Below are 19,871 nucleotides of genomic sequence, written 5' to 3'. Positions count from 1 at the left end.
AAAAAAAAATTAATACAGACAGATGCATATCAGGGCGGGTCAACTCTTTTACAATGCGCGTATAACATTGGAGGACGGTTCTGCCTGTAATTCTAACCAAATTTGCCGAAGAAACCATGGGTCTAAAATCAATTGGGAGTTCACCAAATTACGAAAATAGGGTTCGAAGAAAATGTAAAAATATTCACTGTTGCAACCTCTGGTGGAAGTTTAAAAAAACCAAGTAATTTTTAGCAAAAAAAAAACCGACTTCAACTCTCATATAAAAAAAAAATATATATATATATCTCATGATCCGCTAATCGGATCTTAACCAGATTAGTATGGGACCACCTCTGAGACACTACCTTTCCGATGCAAAAAGAATTATCGAAATCGGTTGACGTGGTCCAAAGTTATGCGGTAACATACATAAAAAAAAAAAAAATATTCCGACGAACTGATAACCTCCTCCTTTTTTGGAAGTCGGTTAAAAATAAGTGCAAAAACAGATTCGTCATATCAAAACACCCCTTGTGCCATTGTACAACATTTAGCACTAAGAAAACTATTTTCGCAATTTGCCAAACTCCAAATTGATTTTAGACCAATGGTTTCTCGCCAAATTTGCTTAGAATTACACGTAGAGTCCTGTAGTATACGCATATCCTCGGAAAAATCTTCTATACAAATTGACGCGCCCTAATGCATATACATATATATACACATTCATGCACATGTACCTACTGTCAGTGTGTTCAACATGTCAATGATCAGTTGAATTTCTATTCTAGTTCGAAAAAAACTGCATATAATGAGCAGCGGATTTGGGTGAAACCAAAATACAATATTTAAGGAATCAAATTAGAAAAATTTACAAAGTTCATTGATACTTCAAATACATAAATGCATGTACTTTCGAATAATACGTACATACATATGTTCGTACACACAAAGTAATCAACAGGGCAGAATTGAATGCGCCTGCGTTTTGTGAAGAAAAAAAGTGCTCGGAGATGCCTCAAATGTACGCTAATAGTACAAAAACGCGTTGTAGAGTAATTGTTTTAATTATAAAAAAAAAATACTAATAAAAGTGAGCTGTAAGCTTCCTATACATATACACATTTGTTTGTGCAACCACATTTGTCATACAAAATGGCTTTGCTTGGCTTGATTTGTCTGCTGCTAGTTGTGGATGTGAGAGGTGCAGCAACTAGTGGCGGTGTTGCATATGTAACCGCACCAACAACCGCTGGGCCGGAAGTACGCTCAAGGACTTTTAATGAAAAACGTAAGTAACATAATTAGTATTATTTTATCCTAGAATAGTTGGAATACATATGTGCATATATCGTCGTTTAAAGTATAAAACCGCGTATCGTCATTCTGCGAAACCGCGTAATTGACATTTGCAGCCAAAAATTGGATTTGCTCACAGAAGTTCTTGGCTCAAGCCTTATCCATTCGTCCTGAAGCCAGAAATGCGCTAGCTTTATAAAAAAGAGAATCATTTTGAAACATGAGTGTTTTTACCCTCTAGAAAATAATGTATGCATCCTCACATAGGCGGTTTTGCATTATCTTGATACGCGGTTTTGCATTTTTTGATACGCTGTTTTGTACTTTAAACGACCATACGCGGTTTTGCATTATCCTGATACGCGGTTTTGCATTTTGTTGATACGAGGTTTTGTACTTTAAACGACGATATGTATGTACATATATTGGTTATGAAACAAACTAGATATGTAACGTAAGTTTCACTTCTCCAGTGTGGCCCAGGCGCATTTACTTTTTTATAATAACTCAACTGCAGCGCCACCTAGCGGGTCAAACTTTAAATCTAAACTATATAGAGACCCACCCAGGCACACACAAAAAATTTCGTTTAGATCGGTTCACTCATAAACACACGTACAGAAGAATTATATATGTATAAGATAGGTAATAGTTTTAGTGCAATGGGGTATAGTCGTTGCGCTGGGTATGCAGTTACAGTTGCATGGCTATACTCAATCCCGACTCTTGCGTCCTCGTTCGCGCACTCTGGGCAACGTGAGCAACCCATGTGCGAGATGCGAAAACCAATCCGAGTGGAGCCTTGGATCACGGCAGAAAGAGAAGTAGCTTCGGTGGGGCCACTCCGACTTATTCGGTTTAAGGGCTCACTGAAGTCTGCAGCGTCTGTTCACAAGTAGGTGCGGCTGCAAGCGGGTATCTGCTTGGATCAAGCGGCTCGCTATATAAACGTGTATTTGGTTGCGAAACCACCCCCGTCCCCACAATGGGTTGTGCGCTGGGCTTGGGACCCGCCACGTAAAAACCACTTCCAGTGAAGAAGCAAGGCAAAGCACTGCTTTGCTGAACTCGGCCCAAATCGCTTAGGCGGTTACAGCGCCAAAAAAAAAAGAAGAAGAGAATAGTTTTAGTACATTTTGGAAGGCGCCGCGCCCCTTTTAAAATAGCCCTAATTTTCTGTCTGAGTATAGGAGACAAGTACTCAAGTTCCAGTACTCTACCACGAATACTTCCACAGATATGCAGTATGAAAAATTCGGTTTGTATTGGAGGTATGTATAAAATATACTTTTCGACTTATTCTCATACCTACCAATTACATATATAAAAAAAAAAATCATAATAATCGGTCAAGCGGTTTCGGAGGAGTTCGACCACAAACACCGTGACACGAGATTTTTTATATATCAGAAGAGATAGAAGATATATAGAAGTTGATGTAAAATTTTCTGTTGTTCATGAAAGGTATGAAGCCTTCGGCATAGCCGCAGACAGCACTGCCCTTACATGTTTTATTTGTTTTTTTTTTGCTTTATTTGTGTCATTCGAGTAGTTAAAATGGCAAACAACTTCTCGTTTTGAATTGAATATGCACGCGGGTTCAATTGCAACCGAGCGGTAGCGAAAACCACAGCTACATACAAGTACATACATACATACATATGTGAGCATTTACATATGAACTGCCGGTGTGTGTGTGTGTGCAGCTGCATGCAACGCTTCGTGCGTTCTGTTCGATGCATCGAGGCGGCCGGCAGTAGCCGGTCAGACTATCAAGCAGGTTGGCGTCCGCCCAAATGTTGAGCTGCGATTGCTGGCATTTTCATGATTTTATGATTGGGCGATGGGCGGTTTTGCAAAAACATCGACGATATGTAAAAACATTTTGTCAGAATTGAGCACAGCGTTTGCAGCAGTAATGGAAATTGGAGCAAGTACATACATATGTATGTACGTATATGCCCCAGACGTATGCTCTGTGCGCCTTTGTTTGTTTCGTTTTCAATTAAAGAGCAATTAATTCATCTTGTAAAATGAACGCCTTGGAAATTCTGGTGAAATTTTATATTGAAGAAGAATTTTGCTTTGTTTTGCACGACTGGTTTATTCTTAAAATCAATGATTTCCCTAAAATAAGGTAACCATATTTTAATACTTTTTAGCGTCTTTTGTGGACCTATAAAATATAAGGTGCATTCTTTTGCAACCGAGCTATAAAGGAACACTCGCTTAAATGATGAAATATGTATATGCAAAGCAACAACACAAACTGGGCTATTTACTCTATTACTATAGTGTTGGTAAGTGAAAAAACTGCTCTATTGTGGATTGTTAATGGGAAAGGGGAGAGGGAAATTTTTGTTTCCGTATACACATGATTTATATTTTAAATAAGTATATACCATACCCAAATACCTCGGCATAATGACTCATTTCTATTGTTTTTTTGTTTGTGTCTAAATCCCGTTAAACTAATCACACGCTTCTTGCCGAATACCAACAGGGTTGCTTAAGTACCTAAAAGGAAATTTTACCCGAGTTGAGCGTTCTTTTGTCGCTCGTTTACAAAAAAATCCGGCTACAAGCTGCATTTTTTGTAAGGAATTTGAGTAATATACACATATACTTATTTAAAATATAAATCATGTATGTATATATGAAACAAAAATTTCCCTCTCCACATTCCCATTAACAATTCACAATAGAGCAGTTTTTTTCATTGAATAACACTTTTCTTCAGGTCGCGTATGTTTTAATTATAGAATGGCCCTATCCCAAATCGTTACTGAAATGGAAAAAAGCCGTAATTGCCTAACATTTTTTATTGCCTAATACGATTTGGTGATTTGTTACTCGATAAAATGCATCATAATCAATCAAAAATTGAATTTTGGATTTTTAGTTAGTTACGGCCTTTGGTATGTTTATTTATGTATGTATATAGTTTATACATCGAACTATATTTTAAATGAAAATTATTAAAAATAAATAAATAATCACTAGTGGCAAGTTTTCGTTAACTAATGTCTTAGAATAATACTCCAAATTTTGGGCTTAAACAATCTCAAATGAGGAGTTTCTCAGGAAAGCTAACATGGAGTCTCTTGACTTCTGGACCCGGCACAGAAATAGAAGTAGATAGGTCACACCTTGCGGAAAGAAGACGGCAGAATTGCAAAGAAGGACGTGGAATGGAATGGAATGGGTGAAACGTGGCGAAGAACAGTCGAGCGGGAAGCGAAGCAATATGAAATTTATGCGATATGAACCAGTACGTACACAAATGTATGTACATTAGGGTGGTCCTTATTTCGAAAAGAGCTCGGCTTCTCGATCTCACCCCAGAGAAATGTGTGAATAAACAATTGGTTATTTTTTCTGGAAGTCTCCTGAAGAGAAACAGAGTTTGCCGATTGAAAAATATTGCTTTTCAAGGATTCTATACAATTTCTAAGAAAAACAATTTGTTCGCCATATAAAACCTAACCTAAACCCTAACTTTGTATAGTTTGGTCTTTAGGCTATTCACACATTTATTGGGGGTGAGACCGAGAATCGAAACACTTTTATTTTTCTCCATATGTGTAACTAAGGGCCATCCTAATGTACATATATATGTACACATCCGCGATTTTATAGGAAAAGCAATAAAGAAAGCTCAGTACCACTACATCTGCATGGTGAAAGCAACTAACAGGAAGAGGAAACTTTGCAACAAGGCTCGACAACTCGTACATAGTTTTGAATATACAAATGGGAAGCTACATACATACATACATATGTACATACATATTTTATTGTGTAGGCAAATTTTAATAACGATCAACAGTGCAACTAAAGCAACAGAAGATGAAACGCGTTCAAGGCAAGAGGCGGGTGAGCGAGCAAGCGAACAGCAACCAACATCAATAGGAGCAATAACAGGAGCAGCAGGAGCAAGCGCGGAATGTGTTTTGTACGCTAAAGAAGAAAAAAATGCTGAATTCAAAAACAAAACCATAACGATGTAAACATGTTGCAACTAGTATGCGCACATGTGTGTGTAGGCGGTTTTCCCTTACCAGCGTGCATGTGTGGAAATGTTGGTAAGGGAAGGGGTTGTGGGCGTGGAAATTGCCATATGGCCCTTCATAGTCGTTCGGTAGGCGCGCGCGTTGGGTGCACGCTAAGTGATTTCCTGCAATTACATGCCATTAATTTGCGGTTACGCCAGAGTAATAGCAACAGCAAGTCGCTGCGTGGATATGGAAACAACGGTAGTATGTATGTATTAGGGATGTTAATTTTTCGGCTTTTTCCGATCCCGGGATTTTCGGGGTTGCGTTGATGGATTTAGATATTCATTACTTTTCAACAACTTGAATCGGAAAAATTGCTTCTATATTGTTTGAGAAGCTCTTCAACCACGAAATAAATAATAAATAAATGGTGGCGTTTTTATTTTTTTTCTCTGACCGCACGATTTATTTTGAAGGACTTTGTAATTTCAGAGATATGATTTATTCCAAAAATTGTTAAAAAAAAATTCAATGCAATGTAGAACAAGAATATGGGTAACAAATGCAAAAGGAAATTTCTTTAGAATTTAAAAAATTTAAATTTTTTGGATTTACAAGGACGAATAGGTAATTTTTAAGCTGACAAAGTTAGAAGAACGAAATTCGAGGCTGTTATCGAGTTATATAAGCCCTTAACATATAATTTTTCCAAAAACAAATATTGCGAAATTTCAAGGATACAATTTTAAAATGACATTTTCAATATTTACCAGTCCTTCTGTACCAGAAACTTGAATCTGTTCTACAGGATTTCCTCATTAATTTTATACCCATAATTCTTCTCTTAGCACACTTCAATGAAATTTTTAAATCATTTTTGAATTACTGACGTCAGAGTAAAAAACTGAAAACGCAATTTTACTATGTTTGGCCCAGGGTTTCGCGAATATATTGTATTTGTGCCATTACTTGCCACGAATCCCGGGATTTTCGAGACCTTAAAAAGTCCGGGATCCTGGGATCCCGTGATTAACGGTCCATAGTATGTATGTAAATATGTGCATACATATTTGTAGGCGACTATGGCAAAAAATTTATCCAAGTACAATTTTGTTTAAATGTGGAAACTAATGTTCCTGCCACGGGGAAAAGGTTGGTACACATACATACATATGTATGTATATGTGTGTTGGTTGTGTAACTACAATGAACTACTACATAAGGTGCAAGGAATTTAGAATATACATTTGGTATGAGACATATGTACATGTGATCCGCTTTGCAAAGTAAGTTACGTAGAAAGTAGAGCAGTCGCTCGGAGTACTAGTAGTTCGACGCTTGGAAATAACTTCGGCGGTGCCTGATTTTGCAACTGACAGCGTAATGCATCATCGGAGGTGTTCATTTTGTACTTTACTAGTATATAAACATTGGTCATGATGACAATTTTGGTACTAAAAACTGAAAGAAAACATGGATTACCTCGGTAAGGTGCTTACCTGTTTTCCGAGTGGGACCTTAAAAAAGTAAAATATATGGAATAAAAGAAAAAAATATGTACCATATGTATATGTATATGTATTTATGTACATATTAACTATGTGTGTATACATATAGGATCCATAGGTAGACAGACGCTGTGGCAGTTACTGTCGCAAGTTAAAAGGAATGTGACAAGGTTGAAACTATCTATGCACTGGTGCTTATTTGTAGTGTTTACTACTGTTTATGTTTATATGTACGTATGTATGTATAAAAGCATGTTTTCTTCTTCAAATGTTTGTAAACGTTTGGCTTGTGCAGTGCGATTGCTTTCACACTAGCTTGTTAGTTTTTTTTTGCTGCTACTGCCACTTTTAATATCCATGAACCAAAAATACAAGATCACGCGGGCAGGAGAGTAGCCCGTTAAAATCGCATTTAGGAAAAAAGTTTAACGATTTTGACAATAGCCGTTTGTTTACATTTCTTCATTGTTTACAATTTAGTCGTGGCTTTTTACTGCAATTTTCTTCTTTTTCGCCTGTGACAACGTCTGTACACATAAGGTAAAGAATAATTGAACACAACGGTTTATAGAAGAATTTGCATAATAAAAATGATTATTCATGCGTTCAACAATTTCGCGGTTTTCTCCGTTCTCTTCGTTGTTTACTTCTTACAACAAAGATGGCGTCGAGATTTCGGCAGCTAGAAAATGACTTTTTTCGTTCTTTCCTTCCCGCGTGATCTTGTGTCTTTCGTTCATGTTTAATATCAAAGAGCTACTGCCGTTGATTCAGCTGTTCGCTGCGGTGCCAACAATAGGAGTGTTCGCTATGCAACTGCCAGTAACAAAATTCAGAGAATAAGGTACCTTACTCTCCCAAAGAGAGAAACTTACTAAGTTTTGCGCGAACAGGAATTAGCAAACATTAGCTTTGTTTCTTAACAGATAATTATCACAAATTATCACTAACTTCTGCTGGAAAGCGTTTCTTAACCCAAAAAACCAGCAGAAACTAGCAGCTCTCTCTCGTTCTCACGCTCTTCTTTTTTGGCTCTCCTGCTAATTTCTGCTAGTAAAATTTTTACTAGTAGAAACTAGCAGCTGTCAAAATGGATAAACAATAATTCGCGCCAAATATTTCCAATAGTCAAATACACCGATCAGCTGATTACTTGCTAGTTTCTGCTAGTTTTGCGTTTCTTTACTTTTTCGTTATTTTACTCTCTGTGAGCGTAATTCTTTAAATTTTCTTATTCTTCTTCTTCCTGGTAATTATCTGCTGGAAAAGAAAAGAAACAAAGCCATTTGCAAGCTTCACTGCCAGCTGGCGTCCACGGTTGCATTTCGAGCATAATAGATTTTTTAAATTATTTCAGGTGGAATTGAAAACAGGACCTATACGTAATTTCTTCTTATTCTGACTTTCTTCAACATACGCTTCAATTTCTTTGTGGAAGTCACTTTCGGATTTCCTATGTCGACAGCGCTGTCGAGTGCGTTCCGATTACGAATACAAATTTTTCAGCCTGGTACCTTTCCAATGTTTGGAATTAATTAAATTAATTGAATAAACAAATATTTCATACTTCTTTCATTAGTAAATAGCAACAATATTGTTCATTTTTAAATTTAACGAACTTGTTGATTCAAATTAATGTTGACAAAAATGCAACCGTGTGCCACAATTCTGCTTGCAAATTCTTACTTGCAAAAATTTTCCCAGCACGAATTTGCAAATTCCCCTCCGAATGAAATGTCAAAATTGTGCTCTCTCCTTGCAAGTTTTACTGGGTTTTTGGCTAAACGAACACGATTTAGTAACAATTGGTACCAACTTGTACAAATTTTTTGCATAGCGAACACTCCTAATATCAACATCCTTCAAAAACGATGCCGCAACCAGTGTTGCCAGATTCTGTAAATATACTGTAATTTAGTTTTAATTTTACTCATTTAAAGTAAAATAAATAACCCATTTTAAATAAAGTGAACTAAATAAAAATAGACGTTATAGAAGGGAATATTTAAACCACATTTTGTTTTAATGAAATTCAGTTTCATTATTTTTCGTAAATTGCTTTGCTAATTTTTGAGAATTTGATTCAATACATCAAATTTATTACCTCCTAAAACATTTTTTAAAGAAATATTTACTTCTTAAAGCACCAGTGAGCGCTGTATTATTCAGATTTATTTGAGAAAATATTCTTTCCGCTGAAACCATTTGTTTGTTACATCGCCTCCCTTTATAATAAGAGTTCACCATTTCAAATTGGTATTGTTTCCCGCTCATGTTTATTTATTTATTTTTAGGAATTTTCAATTAAAATACAGTTCATTATCTAACAAAACCCATATTAACCCAAGTTTAAAACTTTGTAGAAAGAAGTCTGATGAGGAAATGTGGTGATTTCCGAAATAGCTATCACTTCTACCATTTTTTCAAATTATTGTTGCTTTTCCACAATAAATTTTCATTTAAAAAAATGGCCTCGAGCTCAATATAAATTGTTGTCTTTGTAGAAAACTATAAAAAAATTCAACAAATTTTCACTAAAATTTCAAACTTTTTTCTCAAAAGTGTTAGAATTTTTTTGAAAAGAACAGTTTAATAGCCCATTCAATTTTAGCCTAACAATGTGCAATCTACAAGTGGCTAAAAATCTCCGTTTATTTTTTAGAATTTTTTTTCGCCGAAGGTGTTGCGAGTTTCTTCCATATAAAAATAAATTGTGTTTATTCGTTATATGCAAAAAAAAGGCGACGAAAAAATTCTAAAAAATCAACGGTTATTTTTAGCCACTTGTAGGTTGCACATTGTTAGACCAAAATTGAATGAGCTATAAAAGTGCTTGCTCAAAAAAATTCTAACGCTTCTGAGAAAAAAAGTTTGAAATTTAGGTGAAAATTTGTTGCATTTCTTTGTAGTCTTTTACAAAGTTTAAAACTTGGGTTTATATAAGATTTGTTAGAGAATGGACTGTATTTTAAGTGAAAATTCTTAAAGATTAATAATTAAACATAAGTGGCAAACAACATCACTTTGAAATGGGGTGCTATAGATATGGCCAACTGCGTATGTACATAGTATGTGTCGATAAATATATCAATAAATCACTTTCAGCATAAAAAATAGAACGGGACACTTGAGACGCAGCTTCCGTCCTTCGAGCGAAGCGAAAAAATATTTCGGTTTTTGACACTAAAACCATGTACGCAGTTTGTATGTACATATATTTATTTATGTATGCCTGTAGCTGAATAATCTTAAACAAATATCTATATACATAAGTATGTATGTATGCATATGTGTAGATTTTTAGACTAACTCGGAATAGTAAGTACTGCACTCATGTAAGGTATATACATATGTACGTTTATATTTAACAATCCTTTGCTGCGCCCAGTGCTTTCAGTTCATTCATTGCGGTTGGCGGTCCGGTTTAGTCTGACACCTGACTGACTGATTGTGGCAACTGTGGTTAACACACATACACACTTATGTATATGTATGCATATATATATATTATATATATATAATGTTAATAATGTAGTTGCAATGAATAGCAAAATAGTAAATTTTTCCAAACACTAAACAGCGGCGTGCATTTAAAGTACCCTAAGCAATGTTTGTATCCCACTCTATACATAGCCTTGTGGTCAGCTGATTAAGTTAAGTGACATTCATTTCGTCGTAAAGCCGATTAAACTCTTTTTCTTCTGATATGCATATTTGTATGCTTCGTGAATAAAAATTTGAGAAAAAACACTTAAAAGGAAAAATTACCTTTTTTTAAAAAAAAATATTTTAAACAAAAAAATTACTCACCAATTTAAAAAAAGGGAAAAATACCAATTTTTTTTTCATAAAAAAAAATTTCCAAAAAAATTACTAATTAGTAATACAACTGAATACCGTTTTTAAATAAAACAAATAATTAATAATGTTTTAAGCGCTAATTCCTTCACAGCCCTATTAAAAATAAAGAAAAAGTATATGTACAGAAGTCTAAGGCATACATATATAAAATATAAAAACACCATGATTTTTGATTTTTTTATATAACAGGTTATATATAAAAATTAAAGGAAATTTTCTGTATTATTTAAATAAATTATTTTATTGTATTTCTAATTAGTAATTTTTTAGTTTAAAATATTTTTCCAAAATTTTTATATACGAAGTATACAAATATGCATATCAGAAGAAGAGGGTTTAATCGCCTTAACAACGGTACTAATTGTTAAAAAAAAAGTTGGTAATTTTTTTGGTTATTTTTTTTAAATGTGCTTTTTCTTAAATTTTTATATACGAAGTATACAAATATGCATATCGGAAGAAAGGAGTTTAATTGCCTTTACACGATACCAATTTTTTAAAAATCGGTTAGTATTTTTTCTGTTTAAAATTTTTTTTTGTATGAAAAAATGTATTTTTTCCCTTAAATGTGTTTTTTTTTTGTAATTTTCATACACGAAGTATACAAATATGCATATCAGAAAAAAGGGGGTTTCTTCGCCTTTACAACGATACCAATCTTTTAAAAATCGGTTTGTAATTTTTTTGTTTAAAATATTTAAAAAAAGTATTTTTCTTCTTTTAATGTGTTTTTTCTCAAACTTTTATATGCGACTTATACAGATATGCATATCAAAAGAAAGGGGATTTAACCATCTTTAAAAAGATACCAATTTTTTAAAAATATGTTAGTAATTTTATTGTTAAAAATATTAAAAAAAAGGTAAAATTTTTATATTCGAAGTATACAAATATTCATATCAGAATAAAGAAATAAATAAACAAAGATGTACATTTTTTAATATGTTCAAAAAAATAAGAGCAAAAGGAGGACTACGTCTATGTTTTTAGGTTTTTTGTTATTTACATGCAATAATTAAATGTAACTTTTTACCAAAGGTCCTATTTCGAAATTCGAAGGTCCATATCTCGATTTCGGAGGCTAACTTCGAAAAAAGGACTCAATTTCTTAAAAAAAAATTGGTTTTTTCCTATACCCAGAAAAAAAGTTGATTTTGCCGTACGTGTTATGTTTGCGTAGAAATTTTTTTTTTATATTTTTATGGAAACATTTTAAAGCTTAAACTGTTCAGGCATCTGAGGTAACTTTTTCAAAAAATTTAAAAAAAAAAACTGTTTTTAGTAATAAAAAACTCAATTTTTGGAGGTATTTTCAAATCGGTCCAGCTCACGTACATCTTAATAATATTTTTGCGAGATATTTTGGTGGAAGCCTTAAAATATAATAGATTTTATAATTCCAGTGGAAAAACAGTACCGCTTTTTTTTGTATGATGCACTCTAACGCGCATACACTCATATGTATGCTTATGACCGCGTCTGAGAAAAGTGTGTTATCGACAGAAAATCGATATTTCTTATGGTTTATGGTCTTAGAAATTCAAAGTGATTAGTCAGGAGGGGAAACAAAATTAGCAGACGCGCTCACATACTTATGTATGTATGTACATAAATAAATATGTATGTAGGTATGTATGTACTATATGCTAATATTGCCCGCTGTGTATTTAGAGTGATCAGTACGCTTCAACGGTGATAACCTTTCAGATAAGCTTACGAATTAAAAAACAAAACCAGTTCAGTTATAGATGATTCCAATAAAGTAAAGTAAGCGTACAATTGAATGTCAAAAGAAATTGAGAATCTCACTCTTCGCTAGACACAATCTGATGCATATGCACATTAGACTGGTTGGTGAAAAAAAGTTTGTAGTTACCTCACTTAGTTCGAAAGATTTTAATTGAAAGGGATTATGGTGTTAAAAACATTTTTAGCCTTATCGAGTTACACAAATAGCCAAGATATTTTTATTTTAAACCCGATTGTATGTAAATTAAAGTTTTCGTAACATAATTGAAAATATATTTTTCAAGTACATATGTAGTTATATACATAGTAGGTATGTTAAGAACTTGTTATGGTGTTAAAAAAATCAATAGCCTTCAACATACCTTAAAAAATTAAAAATTAATGAAAAGGACGCAGTTTTGGTTATTTTTAGGACGATACCGATTGAACATTTTTGATCACTGAAACGAATTGAGCTTTAAAACTTTGCCATAGTCGGGTAGTTTATTTTATTAATTTCGTATGCGGTTTGACCCGATCTAATGCCTATACATAGTTGCTCTATTAGTAGTCGCCTGGAAATATAAGCCGACAGCCAGGTTATCAAATGACCACGTGGTAACTACATACATATGCACATACTATACACATAAATAGTTTCCTTTTATTTCGATTGTTATCGAGGTTGTTCACGGGACGTCCATTGTCAAATAAATGTTAAGGTTCTAAGTATTTGAGAAGTTCAGCGTTTTATATTATATACACAATGTGTATTACACATGCTTATGATATCCCACATATCTACACACATAGATGCATACATATGTGCATTGGGATTTGTAACATTTTCGCCAGGCATCCCTGCAGGGAAACCAGGAACTAGTGACTCAAATTTCTAGTTCCGTACTAGATCTCTATCGCCAAAAACGAACTAACTAGTCCGATAGTAACTAGTAACCAGGCCAAAATTGGCGGATAACGGTACTTTAAAAAAACTATTTTTTCACTTTTTCACTAGAAATCTATATCTAAAGGGACAAGTATAGAACTGGTTCGGAACTATCGAAAAAGGGCTGCAGCGGTGGGCAATTGACACTCCCTAGGACAACGCCTTGTTAAATTCGTCAGTTGTTTGCATGCAAAAGATATTTATCGCGAACCAGTACTGGGTCTAAATGTACCAGAAGTGCACCAGTTCACTACTAGAGATTTTCTCCCACAGGGATCTTACGACTTCTTTTGTCTATGACACATTCTGCCTTCAATCATCCTTCTTTGCTTATCTGGTTATTCCTTTTTCGCACAACTCACTGGCTGTGTCGACAATACCATTTCAAGGCAAGTTGTGTAACTGTTGCTCTCATTGTTGCATGATTAGCTTGGTTATCACTAACACTGTGTCAGAGAAGTGTGAAATTTTACGTCACACGCTTCAGTTGCTTTGTGAAAAATATTACTGCTTTGGCATTTGAGCGCAAATGCAAGATTTATTGCCGGAAGAGTCTGGAGCAGTGAGGCGATTTATTTGCAATCGAGGACACATAACGTTTTGCGAAATAGTTGTCAAGGGGAATCTTTGGATTTCGCGGCCGCTTCTTTATGAGATTAAAAATTCCTATCACAACTTTAACTAAATCAATCATATCACATTTCTACAAATGTCAATTTCTATTTCGGTTTCAAACTTTCGCTCATTTTTCAACAAAAGACTGCCGCTGTGGTGTCCACAGAAATCGGTAAGCACACTTGCCAATCAATTCATCACCTCTTTGAAATTCAATTAACATTTTCTTTGCCAGCTTTGTCAGTTAGGGGCGTAAAATGTTCACAACGTTCACACTTATGTACGAGGAAATATGTATGTATTCCTACGAAAATGGAAATCACTCTCTCAGTCGGTTTTTACCGGCCGTTTATGTGTGCGTCTGCAGCGGCATGGTAGTGAAAAAGTGATGTGTCGCACACTTGCCACTTGTGGCTGCCACTTTGGCGAGCGCCCACACCTGCACAATCCATCTTAGCGCATTTTTTCATATAGGTACTGTGTGGGTCATGCTCCAGGATAAGCGCTACGACAAAATGCCGACGTCACAAAATGTCTTAGCACATTTTTTCCACTCCGGTATTTTTGCTTCTGCACGCTCAACTACTCTGACTTTTTGCTTGCATTTCTTATTTTTCCTTCAACGTATAAAGCTCCAAGTAGTGTGAAATTTTAAAGGTAGGAATTTAAACGACTTCCGAATCCTGCCCTTATAGCCTTTTCTCTTAACCGCCTACATTGCATCAGACTCGTATGCGTTTCCCTCTCTTATTTGACAGATGTCAATTTGTTCCTTTGCTCTCGTATGCAGTTGCTGTAAATCCGTTTGCCAATATTGCAACGTTGTAGCATGCAGCTTGGGTTGATAAGAGTCGCGCGCCTTTTAAGCCCGCATGCACTTTTTCTTACTCGCATGCGTTTGTGTGTGTGTGTATAGGGTCAGGGGCGCACCCAGGAATATATTTTAGGGGGGGTTTTATATTTCTGAAGATATATCACCGGAAAATACTGAAAATTTGCTTGATAATACGCTCTTTAAAATACATTTATGCAAGTTTTATGTACAGTATGTAATAAATAAATAAACGTTTTAAAATTCATAAACTGCACTTTATTTACGTAAGATTAACAGAACTCAAACACTTTTAACCGACTTCAAAAAAGGGGAGGTTATCAATTCGCCGGAATACATAACTTTTTTACCACGTGAACCGATTTCAATAATCCTTTTTATATTGGAAAGATGGTACCTCAAGGGTCGTCCCGTAATTTGGTTTAGAGATCCGATGATTGGATCATGAAGAAATTAACGGTACCCCTAAATTTGTATATGAGAATTGAAGTCGGTTGTGTTCTTTCCTTAAAAACTACTTGTTTAATAAAAAGTTCTATAAACTCAAGATGCGCTCAACTTTCAAAAGTACCTAATAAAAAATTTTAAAAAAGAGTCAGTAAAAATAAATTTATTGATTCCATGAATTTTTGCACTTTTATGTTCATTTTTTCGATTTCTGGTTTCTGGTTTTCGATAGATGGTGATTTTTCACGATTGCTAAATTTTTTTAATATTTCGAGTTCCGAAAAAATTAACTGAACTCTCAAGAAAAACGAAAATTCATATAAAACGACGGACGAGAATTGGAAAAGAAATTTTATTCTACCAAATTTTCATAAATCAGTTTGCAGCTCTCAAGAAAAAAATGCTCGTATATTTATTTATTCATGAAAATTTACAGCAAAAGCAAAGCGCTTTTTCAAGCAACAGAAATTATAATAAATATTTCTTATAATTTCCTTGAGAGCTGGATTCTTAGCTTTTGTATTTGAGGTTATTAGCTTTAGGGGGGGTTTGAACCCCAAAACCCACCCCTTGTGTGCGCTAATGTATGGGGTAGTGCATTACTGTTCGACTCTGTTGATTTTGAAAGCTTATTTACCTCACTCAATGGGCCGCCGCCTATTCAAGTGGCAAATATGTACATATGTATGTATGTATGTATGTATGTAATGCGAAAGTAAAAAATGAGGCAAATCGCCTGGCATTGCTGCCAATAAAAAAAAAAAACTCTTTTCATTCATGCGCTTTTGTATTTGCAATGGGGCACTAAAAATTTCAAGGGTGCGCTCAAGTGCAGCAACAATGGCTGCCAAGAAAGTAGCAGCAACGTGATTTATGTGACTGTTCGATTTGTGACCCCATTCAGAGAGTCATAGACCAGAAGCTGCAGGCGCAAGAACGCTGCGCTGAAATTTTAAAGCCATCCGCTACATTGCACAAAAAACACTTGTTTTTGACTGCATTTTGCACGAGAATCTTTTAAATTCAGCTAATACGCTGTATCCCTAAAAAGCTGCCTATTTAAAGTCGCATCTCACTACTTGACAGTAGCGCTCTTACCGCTTCGCTTTTACGACACTGTAACTTTCAGTTTTCTTGCGGTGGCAGCACATGCTTCAGCGACCAATGCCTTCATTAAAAATTCTAAACATTTTCGTTTCAAAATCATCTGCAAATTGTTCACGGCCAATAATTTATTTCGCCTGCCACATTCGCACTGGCAGACTGCTCACCTGAGGGCTGCGGCACGCGGTGTGGCGAGAGACGAAATAGAAAAATAAACTTCTTCAAAGATGTCACGCGGTTCGGCATTTTCGTAAAGATTGGTTGTGTTGCGGTGGTAAGAAGAAGCGTGCACGATATGAGTGACAGTGGAAAATTTGCATAATAGGAAGCAAACTGGCACCTCGAACTGTGTTGCCGTTTTTGGTTTTTTTTTGCCAAAATTAGTAGGATTTTTTCCACTTAGTGGTTGCTGTTTTGTAATTACCGCAAAGCAGTAATCGAAAATGAATTGGTTATAATCAAAAGAAAGAAATCAAACATCGATATATTGCGAGTGGCAGAACGTTAGTCAGTCAAATTCTTTATTGCACGACGAACTACAAGGCCAGGCTCTACATTTAAAGTACCGCCCTATGAAACTTATCTTTTGATAGGGCTTGAAATTTTTGCAAGGAATTTTAGTAGCCACAAAATTTTCTGAGCGGCAACACTGACTTCCATCTGCGCCTCCCCAGTGAATAAAATGACCGTGAACAATAAAAAAAAAAATTTTCTTCCTCCGACGTCTCAACGGCAGCCTGGGTTGTTTTTTTTTTTAACCAATATTGAACAAATTAGAACTTTATCCAGGTTTGCAAACTTTAATACCGGATAGAAATCGTATTGTGGAGATACTAATATGGGAGGAGTGCAGAATCTCCAAAAGAAGAGAAAACCTCTCCTTCAAGAAAATTTTTTTTTTGCATCATGTCTCGGCCGGTAATATATCTCGATTTTGGGCAGGTTTGCTTTCTTCCGTATAGCGCCCGCTCGCTCTAAGCAGCCATTGTGCAGTGATTCTGGAGAGAATTTCTCCAGCTGCAGAGATGAAAAACTCTGATCAGTTCCTAACCTTTGGCACACAAAGTTTAGCTTCGGAGAAAATACTCAGTGACCCGATAGTTTATTATTGTGTGGGTGTCAGCTGCCAGAGCTTTTAACGGCGGTATCAAGAAAACCATTGTCCGAAAAAACTTGGCAGCAATTGGTTTGGTTACTCCAGGTAGGGTTTTGTAGGATACAGACAGTTCGGAAACTGCTAAAAAGTATCTCAGTTAAGGAAATCTTATTCTGGCGTCAGTCCAGGCTCTGTGAAGATAAACGACCTATCCTGTACCCGCCAAGTTAACCCTTTCAAGACTGTCTCATGGCAGATACTGTCCTAATGCTGCTACCTATGTAGCACCTGAACTGGTTACCCAAGTCAAGATATTGCGTGGTAGTGCTAGTCCAGGAAATCTAGCCAGGCTCTAGACGGCACCAGGACTTTGTGCTATAAGTTATTTGTTTAATCGTTTTTTTTTTGTTGCCTGGGTATTCAGTTTCCGCTAATTTGTTTATGACCCTTATTTAAAAGACATGTTATAAGGATTTTTATACCTTGTCTATTTTAAACGTACAACAATCGTTTTTTTTTTATGGTACTTTCTTATTCTATTTCTGACCGATTTCTTTTTTGTTGCTGCTGTTTTTGACCGCACACAGCATGATGTGCAGCGCGTTGAAGTTCAGCGCCTCAAGGCAGTATTCGTAGTAAAATACGAGTATCTAGTTAAAATGTTCAAATATTTCAAAGGAAAGGCAAACGTGGCATTGTGGGAAATAAGAATTTTTATGAGCGCGAGTGAATGATGGAGCAGTAAGTCGCGAGATAATATTGGGTATGATGCCCCCCTTCGTTTTTGGTCGCCGCGCTACAGCTTCTTCTTTCAGGCTAAACTTTATTACCCACAGAGCAAATACATAAATAATAGCTTCTTTGGCGGAGTAGAGCAAGACCAATTGGCTGACGCGGCATTTGCACATTGTATGTATGTACATATGTATATGCATATTACATACTGCGTCAGTCGCCATTGTCGTACGATGAAGTTGGCAGCGCGCCTCCACTGGACACCAGCAAAGCTCCTGCTACAGTGGGCGTTCGAGCACTCAGCGCCACTAGTGGCCACTGCCTGTCCATGTCAAGTGAAGTGGCGTCGCAGTGGTGCGGCCATGGGGCGTTGGCGCACAAAGTCAATGTACTTTGTACTATTCGCACAGACACAAAAACTTAATGTAACGCCGCGCCGCGCCGTGCCTTTTGCTATTTGCTGTCGCATTTTATTATTTACCATTTCGTTTTTGTTTGTCTTACTTACGAGCCTGACGTTTGCGCGCGTATTTTTGTTATTTTGTTTGCTTTTTTCTATTCGACTTTTATTATTTGCCTGTGTCGCGCATCGCGGCCACTCGTTAAAGTCAACAGCGTGTCATAGCAATTTGCACTTTTTCTTAGCCGCCTGCGTTGCGTTGAATGATCGTATCACCAACACTCAGTCAATTCGTAATTTGTGGCTTTGGCGCTTTTGTGCGGTTATTTTCACTAAATTTTTGGTACTCGGGTATATTCTCAATCCTTTTTTTAATTCTTAAGAATAAGCAGATTACAACTAAAAGAAACGCTCGCTGTAATATGTGTGACGTTATTCCCAAAATGTTACTAAGGGCCAAATTCACAGTGCGTAGTCAACTCAGAATCGGCTGTTAACTACAGATTTTCAGCGCACAGCAGTGTTACGCTGTGAATTTGGCCCTAAGCGCAACACCGCATGTAGTTTCAATATGAATGTATAGGTTCTAAACCAGTCATATGCCCAAAGCTCCAAAGAACTCCATAAGCAAGTGCCCTGCGCTGGGCATCCCTGTTCTAAACCATGGCGCAATAAACAGGTGAAGTAATAAAACAGCTTTCACGCTTTATGTTCTGTCATCTGTTCTCGCTATCTTATACAAAATTGTAAAGGCAAATTTTCACATATTTAAGATAGTTTGAATACAATAAAAATCTTTTTTCTCGCTCTTATTACTTCAGCTGGTATAATTTCACCGCGCTTCTAAGTTAAGTTAGGTTAGGTGGAAGCGGCTGCCTTCATCCAAAGTAGGAGAGAGGCACATTTAGACACAGTGTGCCCATTGTGATACCAATTGAGAGCTCGAATTCGAACCCGTCCGTTCACCTAGATGTAGAACCAGTTGGTTTGGTTCAGAAAGCGCGAGGAATCATGAATGCCAGCTTCACTTAGGTCGGCCAGACAGACCATGAGGTGGTGATGATATGAGCGACAACGTCGGCAAGAGTCATTGGCCGGCAAGCCCATTCTGCTAGCATGCCTTCCCATTAAGCAGTGGCCCGTGATAATACCAGCCTTAGTGGAGGGCTTTCTAGCCGAATGAGTGCGTCGGATCGTTTCTTGTCGAGGCTGGGCCAGATTTGCCGAGTCCGCATGCGTCGCTTGGATGCAAATTTGATTATGAGTTCATCTTAGAAGCTACTCCAATGTACAGTGGAAGAAGTTTGGTGTTTTTTT

The 19,871-nt window shown here is 36.1% G+C and overlaps 1 protein-coding gene across 5 annotated transcripts in view; it reads left to right on the top strand.

The window, feature by feature from the left end:
- The window catches only part of LOC118744337 (low-density lipoprotein receptor-related protein 1), a 113,407-nt gene that overhangs the window by 1,183 nt on the left and 92,353 nt on the right, over positions 1-19,871 (top strand). For all 5 annotated transcript variants that reach the window (XM_036477258.1, XM_036477260.1, XM_036477256.1 and 2 more), the window contains exon 2: positions 774-1,273. In XM_036477258.1, coding sequence (XP_036333151.1) covers positions 1,138-1,273 — 136 coding nt within the window. In that variant the 5' untranslated portion in view covers positions 774-1,137. The remainder of the gene's footprint in view (positions 1-773; positions 1,274-19,871) is intronic.

The sequence above is a fragment of the Rhagoletis pomonella genome, unplaced genomic scaffold, assembly GCF_013731165.1.
Source record: "Rhagoletis pomonella isolate Grant_MI unplaced genomic scaffold, Rhpom_1.0 Rhpom_scaffold_00008, whole genome shotgun sequence".
Taxonomy (NCBI): Eukaryota; Metazoa; Arthropoda; class Insecta; order Diptera; family Tephritidae; genus Rhagoletis; species Rhagoletis pomonella.
This window is presented reverse-complemented; position numbering and strand designations above follow the sequence as displayed.